Source organism: Chroicocephalus ridibundus, chromosome 1 (genome assembly GCF_963924245.1).
Source record: "Chroicocephalus ridibundus chromosome 1, bChrRid1.1, whole genome shotgun sequence".
Lineage (NCBI taxonomy): Eukaryota > Metazoa > Chordata > Aves > Charadriiformes > Laridae > Chroicocephalus > Chroicocephalus ridibundus.
In genome coordinates, this window is record NC_086284.1 from 27343414 (window position 1) to 27364926 (window position 21513).

General features: G+C 37.3%; 1 protein-coding gene across 1 annotated transcript in view; it reads left to right on the forward strand.

Moving 5' to 3' along the window:
• BRCA2 (BRCA2 DNA repair associated) overlaps positions 1–21513 on the forward strand; it is a 43188-nt gene that overhangs the window by 11347 nt on the left and 10328 nt on the right. Inside the window, exons 10-19 of the mRNA XM_063354694.1 lie at positions 1011–2192; positions 3003–7769; positions 8991–9083; positions 10605–10674; positions 11066–11484; positions 12480–12670; positions 13288–13475; positions 19078–19248; positions 19562–19913; positions 20607–20762. Of these exons, the coding sequence (XP_063210764.1) occupies positions 1011–2192; positions 3003–7769; positions 8991–9083; positions 10605–10674; positions 11066–11484; positions 12480–12670; positions 13288–13475; positions 19078–19248; positions 19562–19913; positions 20607–20762 (7589 nt within the window). The remainder of the gene's footprint in view (positions 1–1010; positions 2193–3002; positions 7770–8990; positions 9084–10604; positions 10675–11065; positions 11485–12479; positions 12671–13287; positions 13476–19077; positions 19249–19561; positions 19914–20606; positions 20763–21513) is intronic.

A 21513-nucleotide genomic window follows, 5' to 3' on the forward strand; every position in this document is an offset into this window, starting at 1 on the left:
CCCGGGGCCGGCTGGTCGGGAGCAGCGGGGAGCGGCGGTTCTGTAATCGCGTTTGTATATTCCCCTACCCGTGTTGTTGTTGTTGTTTGCCTGTTCCCTTTGCTGTTCTGTTAAACTGCCTTTGTCCCAAACCAAGAGTCTTGCCTTTTCTTACGATCCTTCCTCTATTAGGAAGGCACGTGCGAGCGGCACGTGGTTCTTTGTTGCCATCTGAGGCTAAACCACGACAGATGTTTTCTAGGTACTTTGTTACAATTTCTTTTTCATAGAAAAGCCTTAAAAAGTACTCTCAAAATAAAACCTACCTATCTTTTTCAATGTGAAATATTTTGGTAGGTGAGTCTAGTTTCATATATTTGGGAAGGTAATATTTTTATTTGGAGTGTGTTTAGGTTATTTTTTCCCCACTGCATATTTCCATACACCAAAAATTCTCATCATTTTTCTAATATTTGTGCAAATCATGTGGAACTTCTTAAAAACTTCCCAATCAATTAAAAAACTGAGAATCTTTTCTTATTCTGTCTAGATACTTTACTATTCTATAGTAATAAATCAGTCCTTAAATAACAGCTTGCTTAGCTGACAGTTATAGACAAAAATAGGCAACTTCTTAACATGTTTGCCTACCATCTGTAAAAAAAATCCAGACATTTCTCTTCTAAAACTTACTACTCATTCTGTTGTCCATAGGAAAAAAGAAATTCTTTTGAGACAGCTAGGTTTTATCTTGGAAACCTGCTCAACCACCAAAGTCCTCAGGAGGCCAGGGCATCTGCATGTATGTCCTTTGTCTCCTGTTCACCAACACCAACACAGCTGGTGTTGGAGAGTAATCTACATTAAAGACATGTAGATTTATCTTTCCAAACTCACTCCTGAGTGAAGGTAATTGCCATAAAATTGAAAGCCATATTTACCTATAAAAACACAATGCTGTTCCTAAGTTATTTCCTAAAACTTAATTTTTTTACTTCTTTTCTTCTCCCCATCTTCTCTAAACTGTTTAGAGTCGGAGATGTCAGATGGCTTATTTGGTGAGATGAATAGCTTTGAAGATACATTCAGCATGCCTGCCAAGTCCAGTGGAACTGTGCTGACGCCACATGCTCTGGATGCAATAGAGAAATGTGAAATAAACACAGATAAAGCACAAGAAAAGGGGGGTGTTCCTTCTGAGCAGCCTATTAGAATAAAGACTGGCATTTCACAGAAAGTGAAAACAACTAGCTGGAGTGAAAAAAGCCACTCTACTGAAATGAAGGATTCTTTACTCCAAAACACAGATGAAAATACAGGGGATGGTATAGATGGTTGTTTAATAGGACATGAAAAGGAACTGGAGTCACTTAGGATCACAGGAGATGCACAAGATTATGGAACACACAAATCATCTGAGAATGAGAAACCTGTGAAAGAAGATCTGCAGTCTTCAAGCCAGTGGTCTCAACTGAACTTATCTCATCTTGATGTAACTCACTTGGAAATGTCTCTATGTAGCTCTCTGCCCTCTGACGTACATAGAGAGAAAAATTTAGAAGAGAACCCAGCACTAATGACCCAGGATGATGCTGTGGAAGCACCTTTACTGAATACTTCAGGCTTGATAAAAGCACAAAAGCTGTTGAGTGTCAATTTCTCAGAAAAGTGCCATGAAGTGAAAAATTCTGAAAACAACCCAACATCGGAAATAACTCCAGTACAATCTGTGTCTCAGAGTGTTCAAGATCCAAAGTTAGTAAAAGGATGTGCAGCTGAGAAGGTTTCCAAAATGAACTTCTTAAACTGTAATTCTTTTTTAATTGAAAGTACAAATGTCACAGAGTATTCTGTAGTCTACAATGGCAGCTTTTCCAAGCATTTAAAAACAACTTCTAAAGCTGTCGTAACTGATGTTCTGTCTCACCCACTTGTATGTAACGCTACATCTCCAGATAATTGCAATGACCTACATTTAACAAACGGTGAAAATACTCTTACAAAGTCTGGTTTTAAAAGCCTAAATATGTTATCCAGCTTGAGAAAGAGATCCAAGAGATTTATTTATACAATAAACAATACCGTACTGTATCAAGAAGAAAAAATACAGAAAGAAGTAACCTCGGAATCACCTATTCATCCTGTATTACCACGTTCGGAATCTGATTGGTGTGAATTTAAAGGTTGTCACATGGCCAGTGTTGATGAGCAAGGTATATTATCGAGCTTTTTATCATTTGTGGAGAAGTCTGTATTTATTTATTAAGAACCTTTTACATAAATGTTTCAGATAAAATCCTGCAAAATGTTGTGTTTGTGATAAATTAGCTCTGCAACTGAGTAGTCTGGGAATCAAGATACGGAATTGGTCTGTTATAATAATAGTGACAGAATAGCGTTGTTTTCAAATAGTTTGGCGCTAATTTACTGATTTAGTCTCAGATTAGTTTCTGGAATAGAAACTTCCACCTTGAACCGTTATTCTAATTGACAGGCTTAATTATCTTTGTCAATGCTGTTTAGACATCCATAGTGTCAAGGGCCATCCCTTGACAACTCATCCTGTCTGAGTTGATAACTTCTAAGAGATCATAAAGAGTGGTAAAGTTGTATTGTTACTTTTCTAAAACTAGGGGGTTTAACACTGTACATCTGTTTCTTCCAGAAGCACAAAATATTTCAAAAAACAAATTATATAGTGAAAGCAAGCACATACTCGTATTTTTAAAAGCTGTTCTTGCTGGAAGAATTACTTAGTATTAGGAATTGAAGTATTCTCTTTAAAGTATTAACTGCAGGCTACTCACTTGTTTCTGGCTATTAGAACATGATTGGATTTAACAAATCTCCAATCTTGTCAAGGTGTCCGCATTTGAAAACAAAAGTGTTATTTATGGTACTGGTGTTAAGCATGTGTAGAAATGATCTTATGGGCCAAAGTTTATGAAAATCTGAATTTGCATTTGTTTGAATAAATGAGAACTACTTTATTAACATGTTTTATTCTGTAACATCTTTTGTAGACTGCTTGCTTCTTGCTGAGAGAAAGCATCTGCAATCGAATATCAAGGAAAATAATTTCAACACTTGCACTTTACAAATGGATATAATGGATAACTCATCTGGTAATTCCTTAAACAATAGGCTGAAGCAACAAGACTTGAGATTCTTGGTGGAAGGTGCAAGAGAGGATCAACCCACTACATCATTAAAATGGTTAGAAGTATCTAATATACAGAAAGAAGACACAACGGATTCCTTAAACAGTGAAATAATTTCAAATATAAAACGTAAAGTTCTAACTTCAGCATGCCTAATGGCAAGAAAGCGTTCCAGATTGCTCCCTAAAGGCAAGGAAGACAAGTGTATGAGTGCTAATGTGAACGATGGAGCTACTGTACCTCGGAGCCTTAAAGAACAACTAGTGTGGTCTTCTCCTAGGGGCAATGATATGCACCATGACACTACATCTATGATGAACAGCAGTTTCAATAATACTTTGAGTCAGATCAACTTTGGCATAAATGGAGTCAGCAGTGATTGTTGCAATAAAATATCAACTGATACAAGGCATGCTACGGCCCAGTGGTCAGTAGTTGACTGTAAAGAAGTACTTGAACCTTTGGGAATAAACTGTTCAGAAAATGATAGTAGTGGATTAAAACAAGGGGACAAAACAGATGCAGCTGCCTTTTCAGAAGGTGTAGCCAACAATCAAGAGCCAAAGTCAGTAGAAAACAATGAAAGCACTCAAGCAGCTGCTTGCGATAATGTAGCTGTAAAGATTGCTAAAGAATTGTTAGATTGTATAGATGATAATTCTTTAAATGAAGTAATTTCTGAAGAAGGTAAACAAGTAATACCTACGTACTCCAGCACAAAGTCAAAGGAGAACCTAAAGTATAAAGGGAAATCATCAGGAAATCTTAATGCATGCTGTTTGAATCTGGACTTCAGTGGCTTTCAGACTGCTTCCAATAAGCAGATTAAATTCTCTGAAGTCAGCATAGCAAAAGGCAGAATGCTGTTCAAAGATATTGAAAATGAATACTCTGAAGCTTCTTCTGTGGAAAGAGTCAGAAACTTTTCAAATCAATTTAAAAAGGAGAATACATTTTTCTCAGATTCAGAAAGCAGGTTGTGCAGTGATTTATCTCATCCTTTAGATTCACAGATGAGTTTTCTTGAGCCCAGGCAGACACAGTTTATTCCACATGAAGTTGGCTTGTGTAAAAGCTTTCCTAGAAGTCAACAATCCTTGCAAGAAACAAACCAAACTCTGACAGCAAGCCAAGAAGCTGAAGTTGCTGAACTTTCTGGTATCCTGGAAGAAACAGGTAGTCAATTTGAATTTACACAGTTCAGAAAGCAAAATAACATGATACAAAGTCATGTCGGTCAACAGTTTGGAACTGTAGAAACACCTGGAACAACACATGTGGAAAGTATTTCTGAAACAGGGCAAGATGCTGATTTTTTTAAATCTGAAAATCAAGTGAAAAATGGTGGGTATTGTACTAAGCAGGAAGACCTAAATGAACACTCTAAAGTGGTCGAATACGAAAAAGAAAACACAGTGGTTTTCCACAAAAATGACAAAAAAGTTACTTTTGCTAACTTAGAGAAAAATGAAAGTAGAATATCTGATGCGAGCTTTCCAGTAGCTAAACAGGACAGCTTTTCTAATTTTGTAGGCTTTACTTCAGCTGGAGGTAAAAAAATAAATATTTCTAAGGAGGCTTTGACCAGATCTGCAGAGCTCTTCAGGGACTTGGATGATGATAACTATTTGTTTAAATCTTCTGAAACTAGTACTAGGTGTTGCAATTCAAATGGACACATGTCTTCCAACTGTAACTTTGTCAGATGTCAGACAAAAGAAAACAAAGGAGAAACGGTTTGTATTTCAGATTTCAAAACCATAGGTGCCATTTCCCACACAGGTTCTGTTTCCCACCATGCACAGAAGAAAAATGAGGAAAATATTAGTACACCATTCAAAGACGATACAGAAAATCAAACAAAAAGATCAATAAATGATAATGAAAATGTTAATTTCAGTAGTACTAACGCTATCAGCAGCAGCCTAACATCCATTAAAAAACATAACCAGAATCATAAAACTTCCAAACAGTTTTTGAATCAAGGAGATTGGCAAGTTGAAGGTAGTTTGCAAGAAGACTCATTAGATGTAACATATCCAGGAGATGCTATTACAACTGCAGAACAACATAGCTTAAGCATATCATCTGAAATGGAAAACCTGTCTCCTGATCAGAAAGGAAAAGACAGAAAGGAAAATGAACGCTTGTCACAAAAATTTCAAACTCCAGCTGGTGGTGATATATCCATTTCTGATGCAGCTTTGGATCATTCTCTACACTTGTTCAATGTACAATGTGGAGAAGGAGATGTAGATGTTTTGGAGAAGTCTGATAAACAAAAGACAAATCATAAAAATATGAAAGTAGAAGATGATAAGAACCTGCCAGAGAATGAAAGCAGAATAAAAATAGGTTCTTACCATCATCATCAGATACATTTCAAGCAAGAGGTGGATGTTGAAAAAAATGAAGTGAAAGGGAGTTATCTGACTGGCTTTCATACTGCTAGCGGCAAGAAAATAACAATTCCTGATGGATTTCTGGATAAAGCTGAACAGTTTTTTGCAGAAAATGTTGATGTAGGAAAGGAACATAGTGAAAATTTTGACAACCCCTTAAAGAAAAGGAAATGCGGTAAAAAGTGTGTCAGAGACTGTGATTTATGTAGTGAAAGCTTTGCTCAATGTGATCCAGAAAAACTTAATAAAAAGCTTGTTCCTGAACAACCTGGAGGTCAATTTGAGCAGACAGTAGAGAGCAGTCCCATTAAACACGCTGTGATTCTTGATACTGTCAAAGTAGATGCATTTGTTAATCTAGGTGAAGGTTATGAAAGAAGTTTGGTAAATTCATATGCACATAAAAAAGCTGATGTCAGACCTGGAAATTCAGAATTGGAATCCCTTCCTGGACAGGAGAGTGGTGCTTTATGTAGAACTCGTTTCTCTGAAGGTGGAAAACTGTTTGCGGAGAGAGAGACGGAATACTCGGCAAAAAAGAGAGATGATTCAGAAAACATACATGATTTTCCTGGGCATTCTGCTGCATCTCTGCATTTAACGAAGGTACCAAATGACCATGAAGATCTTTCTGTGCCTGGAGATATAAAAAATAATTTATTTATTGAGGATAATAACAATAAATCTAATCAATCCCTCCTCTTAACTTCAAAAAGTAGCTCCTCTTGTTTGAACTGTGACAGTAAGGAATTTGACTTAAAACATTTAAATGAACCTCGTGCTGATACGAACTGCTTCACAGACACCATAGTTAATGCTTGCCAAAACCAGTCACTAGTCAGCCCTCCTGAAGACGAAACTATTTTAACCAGCTTAAAAGAAACATCGCTTAATGTTGAAAATCAAAAGGATGATCTGAAACAAACTGTGTTTAGTACAGCAAAAGGTAAAGCAGTTTCTGTTTCAGAAAGTGCATTAGCAAGAGTCAGACAAATGTTTCAAGAAGACTACAGTGAATTTGTGAAATACGAAATTGAGACTAACTCAAGAACTAATCAAACAGAAATTGCTGGAAATTCATCTTCCGTCATTTGTGGCAACTGTCCTAATTCTGCTAAGTTTTTAAATGCTGCAAGAAGCGAAGAGATTAATTCAGCCGCATTCCATTTTATTAAAGTAAATGCAAGTGCTAGTGAAAATGGTCATCAAGATACAAACACATTTGTAGATGTTAAGTCTGTTCCAAATTCTCGGAGGCGATGCTTTGAACAGAATATTAAGCTTTTAGGGCACTTGCCTGTTCCAGATAAGCAGATAAAGCAGGCAGATTCTTCTATGAGCAATCTTGGATTTTTTAGTACAGCAAGTGGAAAGCCTGTGCAACTATCAGAAGAATCACTCAGGAAAGCTAGACAGCTCTTTTCTGAAATAGAAGGTAATCATTCAGCACAGGTACAAGAAGCGTATTTAGTTGAGGAAGATGTTGAAAAGGCTGAAATGCAGACTGAAGTAGTTCCTAGGAAAATGCAGAGAGCGTTATCAAAGGGGGAAGAAAATGCCAGCACTGAATTGATTTTAAATCCAGTTTTTGGGTTCAGCACTGCAAGTGGAAAGCAGGTAACAGTCTCCAAAAATGCCTATCAAAAAGCAAAGGCCATTTTAAAAGAATCTGATGACGTTTTAAGCAGTGGGCTTTGCATTACAGATCAACTTAGTTCTATTACAGACGGTGGTCAACATGTAAATTCTCTAACTGATAAAGTGATCTCTGAATCTAAAACTGAGAAAAGCTGCAATGAAGACGTTAACTTAAAAAGCATCGACCCTGAGGAAATTAAGTCTTCCCCAAGCACTCACCATGTTAAAATCCCTGAGTACGTACCACATAGTAAAAAAACCAAGCAATTAACATTATCTAAAAACAACTTGCAGCAAGAGGAGACCAGGTCTTTCAGAAAAGGGCAGCTGAATCTGGGGATGAAAACAGAGTCTGAAGCAGCTTCATGCGGTGCTACTGCTCAAGCAGAAATGAATATTAATCTTCTCCAAACTCCAAAAAATTACTTGGAAGTGGAGGCTGTAGAAAGTGCAAGAGCTTTTATGGAAGATGATCTTTCCCATTCTGGAGTACAAATTAATGCTGTGCAGTCCTTCGGTGGCAGGCTGGATAAAAACTGTCAAAATAAGACCTTTGGGAAGAGACACTTTGATGAAAAAAACTCAGTTGGTAGGTCTTTGTCTTATATATTTTCAACTCCATATTGCTGCACAGTGGGTTGTTTGGGGTTTTTTTTGCATGTCACATTGATTTTTAGGTCATATAGAAGTTGAAGTTCTTTCTCTAAGTGTCAGTTACAAAAATTCTTCTTGCTGCAGGCAATAGTTCATCCACTCTTTCCAGCCTTAAATGGACAATGCAAGCTAAATTTGTAATCAGTAATTGTGAAGGTCTGCAGCTTTTGCTGTTTTATCATAAAGTTATCGAAGAAAGCTACTGCTCTTTTTCTTTCTGAGCAAATTTTCTTTTTTTTTTTTCTTCACACAAATCTAGTGTTTTGTCAATGAAAAATGAGTAGTAGTATTTCTGTTTTCCCCTTTTTGTCCCTTCTAGGTGAGGACTAGGTTTCACTTGTATTGAGATTCCTAGTCTATTATGAAAAATAGTTGTTGGTCTAAAAGCACAGTTTCTTACCATCTAAAACTGAACCATCTCAGGGCTGAAGTGTTGGTATTTAATGCTTGCACAGTCACCCAAACCTATTCCGGGACCTCAGCCAGCTGAAAACTATTTAGGGAAGGGTAGATGGCAACAGAGGGGTTGCCTCGCTGCACAAGTTCAGGTAGAAAGGTTGGGCAGGCTGGTGCAGGGAAGTTTGGGTAGGTGTGAAAAGGCAGATAGCACTCCCTCAGTCCAACCTGAATCAGCTGTGACACAGCTGAACCATATCCTTTGTTACAGTTTCTGTAAAAGATGTGTTACATGCTCTTTTAGAATTCTGTAGGGACTCTGATTACTGAAAGTACAAAAGAAGATGCAGGTGAGCTGTGCTGCTGAAGTCCACTGTGGTGCACTTTGAGGCAGACTGTCTTGAGTATGTTTGATAACTTAAGGCTCACAAATTTTGATTTGGACAGAACAGACCTACTGACCTCAAAAAGATTCTGCAACAGACTTCATTATATAGAGTCTTGAAATCATTCTTAGTAACACAATATGCAGTCATTCTGTACAGAAGAAACTTGCAAATTGTGTTGAAGTAGCTCTGTTCAAAAAGGCTATTGAATACAGATGTGTATTGACTTGAAATGTGACGTGAAAACTTGCTAATTCTGCTTGCTCTGACTTCTTGAATGTTTTATTTAGAAATTATAATTAAGTTATACAGTATTGGTAAGAAACTGAACTTAAATGGAACATCACTTTTAAAAATCTGTGTTTTTATCCTAGGAGAACCTCCAATTAAAAGACAGCTACTGCTTGAATTTAACAGAACAAAGAATCCCCCCAGGTCTTTGAAAGCTTCAAAAAGCACCCCTGATGGTAATTTTAGTCATCTTGTGTTCTGAGCAGTAATCTGATGTCTGTTGTTAGTTTTAGAATTCTTCAATTTCCAGTAAACTAACATGTAGTAAGATTGCTCAATTGCTGCTTCTATCAATATAGTCATGGAAATTCAGGGAAGCTGCTATGGTAAGGTCTCTGCTGACTTGAAATCACATGATTAATGGCATGCCTTATTGTGTAGAATCTAAATATATTACAGTGTAGTACTTCTGCGAGAGCTGTTTTAATTTCCAGCTCAGTAGGAATTTATCCCGTTTCTCACAATCCTAAATCTCATGAATTCTAGTCTCAGTAGGAAGAATATATTTTATTGATCTGTAACTTCTCAATTAAAACCTGTATCTACAGGGAAATGAGAAGGTACTTGTAATATCATCATGTAATAATTTGTGAAGAATATACTGACTGATAGATGTCTACATTACAGATGCTTTTAATATTTTGAGTCAGTAATATGGAGGCTTATGAAAGTGAAATCAAGGTTTTAAAGTCTGAGCTGATGCTTTATGTGAAGCTAGTTTGTAGTTAGGGTATTAAGATAATGTTATTTTGGCTACAGCTTTTGGTTATGAGATAAGGTGTGTTCTTTAAGGAACTTGTTCTTTCTAAGCACTGCATGCTCTCACCCAGGCTTCAGTAGAAGGGTTCATCGAATGTATTGGTTTAACCAGTATATTGGTTCCTGAATGCTGTTCTTAATTTGTTCTAAGTATAAACCAAATGATTTAAAGAAAGTCTTAAATGAAATTTGTAAGTTGCTGCCAGAGAATAATTTTATACTCTTCATACGTAAATATTATCCTACCCTGCAGCAGGATCTGAACGGTGTTATTCTTTGGTGGAACAACTGAAAACAGTTCTAATCTCCGGTACAGTCTTGCCTCTGACTTCTAGAACATGTGGCATCTTAATATATATGACTTCTCATATGAAACTTCCTCTTTGCAGCCTCAGGGCATAGCACAAATGAGTTTAAATTCCATGCAGGCATGATTTAGTTATGTTGATAATTCCAAGATAACCACGTCCTTCAATGATGGAAGGAGGAGTTTGTGCAAATGTGCCCTTTTCTGTTGTAACTTTAAAAAAAAAAAAAGGTTGCTAAAGAGTTCTAAATTGAATAGTGAGCCTATGTGGAATTAAGTATGTGATAAACATTTCCCTTTCAGGAGCTTGAAAACATAGAATCACAGAATTGTCTAGGTTGGAAGGGACCTTTCAGATCATCGAGTCCAACCATCAACATCTTGCAGGCTCACAAATAGGACCTTTTGAGAGTTCGGCATTGTGGTCACTTGTCCTTTAGATCTGACTGCAACTAGTGTGAAGATGCTTTATACAAAGATTTTATTGCGGGGGGTGGGGAGAACAAAGCTGTTTAAATCCACGCTGGGAACTTTTCTATGTATTTATAACATCAATATAGAAAAAACATGTGCTGTAAATATCTATCCATATAACATACCATTTCAAACTTTTTTTCTAATTATCCTACAGGCATTTTCAAAGACAGAAGAAAATTTATGTACCATGTTCCTTTAAAACCCATAACTTGTGAACCTTTTGGGTGAGAAATTTATAATACATTTTAGAGTTCTTCTAAATTTTTTAAAACCTCTCAAGCCTTTGCAACTTTTTAAAAATATACGGTAATAATTTGCTACCCAACTTTATAAAGACTAATAATATTTTTTTCAAAATAAACATATTAAATTACCATGTAACACATTGCTGCAGTAGACCAGTGAGATGCTAAACAACTTTTACACTTGTATTTCTCTTTTCTCGATAGATAGAAATTAAGTATTGAGTTTTTAAAATGTCAAAGACTGATATTTTGTCTTTTTATTGACATAGCGTTGAAAGTTGTATTACTAAATTAAGAATATAAAAATCCTGACAATTATTTTTGTCAGGAAGCTGAAACCTGTATGTTTAAATGTTTTTCATCTCTGTAGGGCTACTAAAGAACGACAAGAAGTCAGGAATCCTACCCTTACTCTACCAGATCAAGACTTCAAAGGATTCAAATCTAAACCGGCCATTTTTCAGCATTGTGCGCTAAGGCAGTCTTCAAATGGTACTTCAGTGGTTTCTACTCCGTGTAAGGCCTCAGCAAAAGAGAGTGAAGAAACAAGAAGTTTGTACAAACCTGGCAAAACTGCTAAAACTTTTATTCCACCCTTCAAAACCAAGCTGGCATTTGCTACAGGTGAACAAGGCAGCAGCAAAAGATGTGACTCACCAATCAGCAAAAACATGACTGAAGAGACAGAATTAAATCCGATCACAACTGAACAAAATGTTGCTGAACCTCAAGATCGCCAGTCTTGCATCCAGCATGCAGCAGACGCTAACCTAGAAAATGGTGATTTAGGTATTTTCAGAGTTTGATCATTTAACTATTGTGAATACTAAGTATCAGAAGTGAACCTATATAAGGGTTTTGCATATTCTGCCAGCCTTCTTTTTTAAATAAAAAGAAGCTTCTTTTTAAGCTTTTTTTTTGGGCAGGAAAATTAGGAAATAATTATTTTCCTAATACTTTATATTGCACTCCTATAAAGCATATGCAATTCATCTCCAAAGTTAATTAATAACACGACAAATTTGTTTTCACACAGTGCTTCAGAAACAAGAAGGTTTATGTTTCATTTGATACTTGATTTTCTATACCTATTAAGTAAAATATTCTAGGAACCTTAAAGACTAGCCTTGCTATATTTCATTCACTTTTACAGAGCTTGTTTTCATTCTGTTTTCTAATTAAAATGTAGGGTTAACTATCTAACAGGCCAATTGTGTCATTTTCAAAGAGGCAGAGTTTAAATGCTCAACTGTTTGACTTCAGCATGTGGGCTTGTGCCTTCTAAGCTCTCTTGACTGTTCCAGCGTGTATAATTTCTGTAACAATTACAATCAAATAATCTGGATTTTTTTAGAAGGACTCATGGTGTATGTTTGAACAGGTGCATGAACATTTGCAGAATTAGATCCTGTACTTACAGGTCAAAATCTCGGGATTACTGACTTTGTAGCCATCATGAATTAATTTCTGTTCATTTGGAGTTTTCTATGAAGATAGAGTTCAGTCGGATGAGAAGAATACATGGATTTAAGTTTAGTTCAGGGACTTACGTACTCATATTCATTTCATCTAAGTATTATTCAAATGTCTTCAGTAAACACTGCTTTTTAAATGCATGAAACTTCGAATATTTACTGTTGCAGTTTCTAAAAATCTGCAAAGTGGCTTAGAAAATATGCTTATCTGAGTCTGCTTTTATAGCGTGACTGTATATCTTAAGTCAATATATGACGTAAAAAGGTTTTGATGTTTTGGGTTGCTTGGTGTTTTGTTTTTTTCTGCAGCTATGATCAAGATGGTGACAAATCTCCGCTGTGCCAGAGATCTGCAGGAAATGAGAATTAAAAAGAAATATAGGCAAAATATTAGCTCGCAGCCAGGCAGTCTTTATGTCATTAAAACATCTGCAAGAAATCGAATCTCTCTGACAACTGCAGTAGAAGAGAAATCTCCTAGGTTTTATTCTACAGAAGAGGTATATTGATGTCTTTTTATTGTGTGTCTTTCCCAGGATCTGTTCCTTAAGACAAGCAAACAAAAACTCAGTAGCTTTTGAACAGATACATTCTTCAGTTATAAGTATTTACAGTAGCTGTTACACTGGTTTCTACAGTTTTTAAGTAGCTTTGCATATCCACAGGTTTTTAAGACTATTCCAAATTATAAGGGTCATAAATGTCTCTGTAGTGTTATAATCAAACAAGAGAAGCATCAAACAAGGAAAAAAATCCACCAATTATAGCTACTATTGACTTTTAACCTGTATGAAGAGCTTTTTAAGGTAACAGTTAAAATTTAAGCTTAGGTAAGTCTCTATCAAAAGCCTCTTGCTTTTGGTACAGTGAAGATACAAAACCTACTGAATTTTTTTAAACACTTGTAAAGCACACTGTGATGCTGCTATTCTGCTAAAATACTGCTCGGAATTCCTCCATTCTGCTTAGATTACATACAAAATGACAAGGTCAGACAAAAGCTCTCTCAACCTCAAGGAAATATTTTATTTGAATTTATAACATTAGATACAAAAACTCTTAGCCACATTCTTTCTGTATTGTCATTATTTTGTCTTTTTCATCTAATTTTTTGCAGCTTTATACATACGGTGTTTCAAAACATTGCATACAAGTTAACAGCACAAATGCGGAATCTTTCCAGTTTCTCATCAAAGAGTTTTTCAGTAAGGAGTATTTATTAGCTGGAAATGGAATACAGCTTGCTGATGGAGGATGGCTAATACCTACAGATGAGGGAAAAGCTGGAAAAAAGGAGTTTTACAGGTACTATTACTTATGTACTTGAGGCAAGTATGCTATTTATTAGTTAGTGATTCTTTTATCTCCTAGAATAAATCCTTGTGATCTCTCAAAACCTCTGACTACTTTTTTACTCTGCAGTTTTATTACATCTCTGTCAGCCTAAATAAAGATATTGCAGGATTGTAAATTTACTGTGTAGACTAATGTTAGTGATCTTCACTGACCGCTAAAGAAAGCATACAAGTCAATTTAGAAAATTTCTGGGGATTCTTCAACAGTGTAAATAGTCTAGAAAAATATAACTATTTTCTGCTAATTCAGCACTCTACCATTTTGTTTAGTTACCATGAATAGGTTTTGATTATTATTTTTTTTCAAGTGGAAAAGGATTTATTTCTGTTGGGTTCTAAAGCTTATTGATGGGAATGAACGTTGATTGGGGAGGTGCTTAGGACTTCTTTGGCAGGACAGGGCTGAAAATGTGTTTTCACGGAATCTTACGGAATCTTCAGAGTTGGAAGGGACCTCTAGAGATCATCTAGTCCAACTCCCCTGCTAGAGCAGGATTACCTAAAGCACATCCCTCAGGGCTGCATCCAGGCGGGTCTTGAAAATCTCCAGAGAAGGGGACCCCACAACCTCCCTGGGCAGCCTGTTCCAGTGCTCTGTCACCCTCACCGTAAAGAAGTTTTTCTGTGTATTTGAACGGAACTTCCTATGTTCTAGCTTGTGCCCATTGCCCCTTGTCCTGTCGCTGGGAACCATTGAAAAGAGCCTGGCTCTGTCCTCCTTAAACCCACCCTTTAGATACTTGTAAACATTAATCAGGTCCCCCCTCAACCTTTTCTTCTCCAGGCTAAAGAGTCCCAGCTCTCTCAGCCTTTCCTCATAAGGGAGGTGCTCCAGTCCCATAATCATCTTGGTTGCCCTACGCTGGACTCGCTCCAGCAGTTCCCTGTCCCTCTTGAACTGGGGAGCCCAAAACTGGACACAGTACTCCAGTTGTGGCCTCACCAGTGCAGAGTAGAGGGGGAGAATGACCTCCCTCGACCTACTGGCCACACTCTTCCCTATGCAGCCCAGGATGCCATTGGCCTTCTTGGCGACAAGGGCACACTGCTGGCTCATGGATAATTTGCTGTCTACTAGGACCCCCAGATCCTTCTCCTCAGAGCTGCTTCCCAGCATGTCCGCCCCTAACATATACTGGTGTTTGGCATTCTTCCTTCCCAAGTGCAGGACCCTACACTTGCTTTTGTTGAACCTCATTAGGTTCTTCTCTGCCCAGCTCTCCAGCCTGTCCAGGTCACGCTGGATGGCAGCATGGCCCTCTGGAGTGTCGGCCACCCCTCCCAGCTTGGTATCATCAGCAAACTTGCTGAGGATACACTCTGTCCCCTCATCTAGGTCATTAATGAATATATTGAACAAAATTGGACCAATATAATTTTCAATATAATTTTTTAAAGCTGTCCTATGGTTTGAAGGAAGCCAAGACTTCAGTAGTAAAACTTGTTGATTCATTCAAGCTTCTTTTGCGTATATGTAAGAAGAGAGGAAAAAAAAAGTGCACAAACAACCCTTGCTCTTGCACTCTTCCTGGTCCTTCTATCCCTCCTTTTGTAGGTCACTTAAGATGAGCTGAAAAAAAGGTGTATGTCTTGAGTGCGTTTGTCCTAAACACTTTCAGAAAAATTATGGTTTGTTTTACTGTAAGCAAGTTTGTACATTATAACTTCATCAAAAGCATGTGCAACAGAACAAGGAACTACCAGTGTAGCATTGTTCCAGCAAAACTTCAGAAAATACTTAACCATTATTTTCTGACTTCCTCCATAAATTTCAGATGCTCTTTTTTTCAAGGCAGTATCACTGTTGGTAGGCATTCACACAAATACTCAAGGCAGAGACCTGTATCTGAGTAGTATTTGTAGTCAAGCACGCATTGCCAGCCTATGTAGTATCAGAATTCAAGAGGTTTGCAACGTTTGCTTCCCAGTACCGAAGTGCGACAGAGATAGGTCTGTTCCAAGCTCAAGGACTGCTTTTATTTGAAAGTTTGAGTTGTTGAAGTTGGTGCTGGTAATCCAATATGGGAAAATTGACTAGTTACAAGATGTGTACTTCCACGTTGTGATCTGTACTTCCTCATTAAAAAAAAAACAACTTTCTGCTCTTGCAGAGCAAGCATCATTAATATCTTCTCCCACATGACTTTGAGAAACATTTTTGATGCCAAAGTCATTGCCCTGACTTTGGGAAATGCTTTTGGTGTCAACAATATTTGTTTGTCTTGGGAGAACTGGAGATGTTATGTGTCCATAGCCAACAATTACTCAGTGAAGATCAACCAAGTGCTGGAGTTCAAAGAATCATAGAACAGTTTAAGTTGGAAGGGACTGCTGGCAGTCATCCAGTCCAAGCCCCTGTTCAACACAGTTTGAATTAGATTAATTACTCAGGGACTTGTCTTGCTGAGTCTTGAACACCTCCAAGGGCAGAGATTCCACAACCTTTCTGAACAGCCTGTGCCAGTTGACCACTCTCATGGTTTAAAAAATAAAATAAAAAAAAAGCCACAAAACAAAAAAACCCCCACCGTTATCTCCAATTAGAATTTTCCACATTCCAGCTTGTATCTGTTGCCTGTCATCCTATTGTTGTGTGCTTCTGAGAATAGTCTGTCCCTATCTTCTCTGAATCCTCCAGTCAGGTAGTTGTAGACAGCAATAAAGTCTCTGCCTTCTCTCTTAAATTCAGACAAACCCAGCTCTCTTCACTTGTATGTCATGTGCTTAGCCTGCGAGAGCACGGGGCATCACGTTGGTGGCCCTCTGCAGGGTTAGCTGCAGTATGTCCTGGTGAATCCAAAGCTGGACAGAAACTTCAGGTGCAGTCTCTCATGTGCTGAAGAGAGAGGAAGGATCACTGTCTTCCTGGCTTTGCTCATAATATAGCCCAGGATGTTTTTGTGCTTGTTTTTGCAAGGACACATTGCTGCCTCATGGTCATCTTGCTGTCCACCAGGACTGTGGACCCTTTTCAGCAAAGCTGCTTTCCAGACAGGCCAGACTGTTACTGTTGCAGGAGGTTGTTCCATTGCTGGTGCAAGACTTGGCTTTTGTTGAATTGCATGAGATTCCTGCTAGCTTTTCCTCCAGCCTGTCCAGGGCCCTTTAAATAGCAACCCTGCCCCCCAGTTTATCAACCATTTCCTCAAATTTCCACACTATCTACTTATCCATCCCGTATCATACCAATTTTGTTTTAAAGAGGCTGTAAGAAATTGTCATTGCTAACATATGCAACATCTACTGCCCTCCCCTTGCCCACAGCACCAGTTACTTCATCATAGAAATCAATTGGGTTGGTATAGGCATGATTTGCTCTTAGTAAATCTGTGTTGGCTGTTTCAAATCACCCTCTTGTCTTTCACTTATTTAGAAATGGCTTCTAAGAATTTTTGTGTGCTGCTCTGGAAGTTACCGAGACTCTGTTTGACAGTAGACTAAGTCAGTCTCAGAGCAGTCCTTAAAATTGATTGTGTCTTTTTTCCAAATACTGTAAGGCAGAGCTAATGCTCCCCCAGTTCCATTTTGCACCCTGTGGCATCATATGTAGGCATATGCATTTATGTTGTCACTCAGATGCAGAGTATGCAAAATTTAACAGAACTTGTTACTTGTCTGTTTCCTCCCCCCATTTGGCAAGTATTTTGCTATTAGCAATACCATCCTTGATTTCTGCATTTCAGTGATGACACAACTGTTGAATGTTTTGGGGATATACCTTGCTAGATGGAATGTTCCTACAAAGGATTTATGCAGATGCATAAAAGATTGTCTGGATTGTTCACCCATGTGAGTTACGATGCAGGGCCTCTTGCCTACATGTCAGTGTTCTGGAGTTGCATGCATTTTAGAAAGCAGGCTGTTCACTTTTCCCGTGTCAAATTGCTATGTCTAGGCTGGCAAGCAAAGCCACTACACAAATTAATAGGAAATATGAGGTTTGAGGTTGCTTTTGGCAAGAAGCAGTAGATCTCTGGCAACAAAGCATCCAACTCTGGATCAGCATGTTTGCAATCTGCTGCAATCTTGATTAATGTCATACAATTTTCCTGTGAATGGGAAAAGTATTACAGTATTTGCATAAAACAACTTATGCCTAGATGTGCCAAATATTGGGCTTTTTAGGCAGTCCAACTTCTTATTCCAGAGGCAGCTTGTCTTAATAATCACTTTCAGATGCGCTTCTCATTCTGTGGTCAGACCAGCAGCTATATGGTGTTCCCCACATTCATTTTTCAGAAACAAAAGAGAGAAACCGCCAACATACATTCTGGGTTATTCTATATCCTAGAGTCACCACGGTGGTTCTGGTGTCAGAACCTGCTCTGTGTGGCAGTGTCACTCTGACCTGAATACCAGATAGCCTCTCCAGCAATTTGTAGCGATTGTTCTCCAAGAGGTTGCCTTTAGTTCCTGTATCTTTTCCGGATTTGTTATATGTTAAAGCATATGGTTGAGAATAAATACTTACTGGTTGGTCAGCTGAATCAGTCTTTCTATCCCTTTAAGCATATTAACTGAATCTCTATCAACTAGAATATATAATGTCTTCATTTAGTCATCTGTATTTAGGATCTTAATCTTGAACTGAATTCTGTCTTTAACTCCTGAATTGCATTATTCTTCATAAAAGATCACAGAGAATCTCCTAAAGTTTGAGATTGCTTTTCTCTCTTCTAATGTACTAATAATTAATTTGATGGTCACGCCTGCTCCTTTTCTTCCTGTATATGACTTTTTGGCTTTTAAATTGTTTCTTTTGTTCACCCAACTGCAATACAGTTCCTTAAAATCTTCATGAGGTTTTCTGACAAGTTTGAAATTGACTTTTTGACAGGACGTATCTTGTGTTCTAAGAAGTCTAATGGCTTAGCTATTTGAATCTCTGGTCTAATTCTTTCTCTTCCTCCTTAAAGGAAATGACCTTCCTAAGTGACTGTGAAAGCTAGAAAAAAATAGATGTTTCCAACCCATCTTATGCAGGTCATAGTGGTACAGCTTGGACTCCACACAGAATGAAAGTCCATTTGAGCAGTCACTCAATGGAGAAAAGAAAGTTCTTCAGTAGAAACTGAAAGTTCTTTGAAATGTGTTGCCTGCATGCATGCTTAAAAAAAAAAAACCAAACACACACAAAACACCCAAACCACAAGTCTAGAAACTGTGAAGTAGAGGGAGATGGATTGGAACTCATCAAGCAAATAGGGGAAATTCCAGGGCTGAAAGGGAATAGAGCACACCTCTTACCCTCCATGCTATGTGCATAACTGCATGAAGCAGAGCATGCCCCTGGAGCTACTGCTAGGCTCTAAAGTCTTAATTTCAAGAACACATGCATGTATGCACATGCATGCTGCCAGAGTGAGGACAAAACTTCAATATTCAGACAATAACCGTATCAGGTTATGGAATGTAACCTGTTTTCACTGTAATAAATACTCCTTTGTTAATGTTGCGTATGTACATCCACTGAACACAAAGCTATGGGAAGAAATAGGCAAGTAAAAACTTATAGTGTATTTCATGTTAATTTATTAACAATTTATCTGCAGAGCCCTCTGTGACACTCCTGGTGTGGATCCCAAGCTAATAACAGAGGCCTGGGTTTACAATCACTATAGATGGATTGTATGGAAATTGGCAGCCATGGAAGTGTCTTTTCCACATGAATTTGCGAACAGATGTTTGACACCAGAAACAGTGCTGTTGCAGTTGAAATATAGGTACGTGTATAGCAATGTATTTCAAGTTGTAATTTGTGATACTGTGTGCTTTCTAATTCATAATATTACAAAATAAGCACCTCTACCTTGCATTTGCTGTTTATCAGAATGCTTATATTGTTAAATCTATGCATATCAATATTAAAAATGTAGTGCATGTTGTTTACAAAAATTTAGATAACGTTTGCTTTGCTACAGTGGTACTTAGTCACATAGATTGTTTTTCCATAAAAGTAATTGTAGCAAACTATTGCTTAATCAATGTGATGGATTTTGTTAGCTATAACAAAGCATCATGAATTCTTTTTTGTAGGTATGATTTGGAAGTTGATAGAAGTAAGCGATCAGCAATCAAAAAAATAACAGAAAGAGATGATGCGGCAGGTAAAACACTTGTACTGTGTATTTCTAAAATCATATCGCTAAACGCTGTTGTATCTCCTAGCAGTAGCAATAAGAATGTGGAAAGTAAAAAAGCAGCAGCAATAATTGAAGTTACTGATGGCTGGTATGGGATTAGAGCTCTTCTGGATCCACCTCTCAAAGCTTTCTTACATAGAAGAAGGCTGACTGTTGGTCAGAAGATCATAGTGCACGGAGCAGAACTTGTTGGCTCTCAAAATGGATGTACGCCACTGGAAGCCCCAGATTCCCTTATGTTAAAGGTAAAACAAAATATTAGTTCAGCTTGACTGGATGTGACCGAAAGATGTGATAGATACTATTTCGTTGAGCCACGTTTTGTAAACAGAAAAAGGTTTGACAGGGCTTTATAAACAGATTGACAAATTGAAATTTAATAACCAGATTTGTAAGACATGACACAAGGTAGCTGATGCTGTTCAATAGGTTGAAGAGAAGCTTATAATACACAATTCTGCCAAGTTTTGCTGCGTGTTTTGACAGTTCCAGCTCTTTAATTTGGTTAAGCACCAAGTTACAAAAAGTATTTATCCATCACAGACAATATGGAAGTTGGAGGAAGAATGGGGGGGGAAAAAAACAGATCATCAGAGGGTGGGCTTGGGGGGGAGGGTCTTGATTTGTTTGAGGGCAGTTAAAGTACTGGGTGAAGTTTCAGCATAAAAATTTTGCTCCTCTGGTAAAAGCAATGGCTTGTCTCATAGATGCTCATTTCCTAGAGAATTTTAACTCATCAACTTTTTAGTTCCTGTTTAAAATACGTTCTTCAATGTGAAGAGAAACCTTGAAATTAAAATGTAATATGTTCAGGTGCAAAAATGTGATATTCTTAGTGAGGTCAGTGTGAAAATAGTCTTTCCTCTAGATATAATAAGTTAGATCTATCTTTTTAACCTACCAGTCACAGTTTATCATTCAACATTTAACTTATTCAGATTTCAGCGAACAGCACTCGATGTGCACGATGGCATGCAAAACTAGGATTTCATCGGGATCCCAGACCTTTTCCTTTGCCTTTGTCATCGCTTTACAGTGAGGGTGGTGCAGTGGGGTGTATTGATGTAGTTATTCAAAGAACTTATCCTATTCAGGTATGGTATAAGTATTTTATGAATCTAATAGGTTCTGTGAGATCTAAATTATATTAGTTTATTGCTATATCATTCCTCCAATCAGACATAATATAGAGAGCTAAAAAATTCAAGAAAACGTACTATTATGTGTAAAATGAACAGGAGTGGTTCTTGCAGTGTTGCATGTATTTAATATTTCAGGACTGGAGTATCCTGCTGTAAGAAGAATTTGAGTTTGAGCTCAGTATCTTCTGGTTGGATTTGCTTTCAGCTTTAAAAAGCCAGAAATAATTGAATTTCAGTTCTGTAATCTAAAAAGCACAGCACTTTGTAACTGTCAATATTTTTTTCTCCTTTAAAACAACTCCCAAGTAGAAGTGAAACCCAATTTTTTTGATTATTAACATATATATCCCTGCAAAGAAGTTAATTATCTATAACCATTAGTAAGATTACTTTTTCTTATATGTGTAAGATCTATTATTTAAAAATAGTACTGAAAAGACAATGTGATCATGGTGTAAAATAGAATGACGATCTTTTAAACACCACTTGATATCCAGACATTTTAAATATGGTCAGGCTTCACTGTAACTACTTGCTTTTATAACAATACCAACTACAAGAAGAAACAATATTTTGTTAGTAATCAATCCTCTTAATGATAACAGTTTAACTGGGATACAATTTTGAGATTTTGTTAACTTTTCTCAGTATGTTACACTTGATATGTACATATAGGGAGGGTTTTTTTTTCATTGCTTTCTTT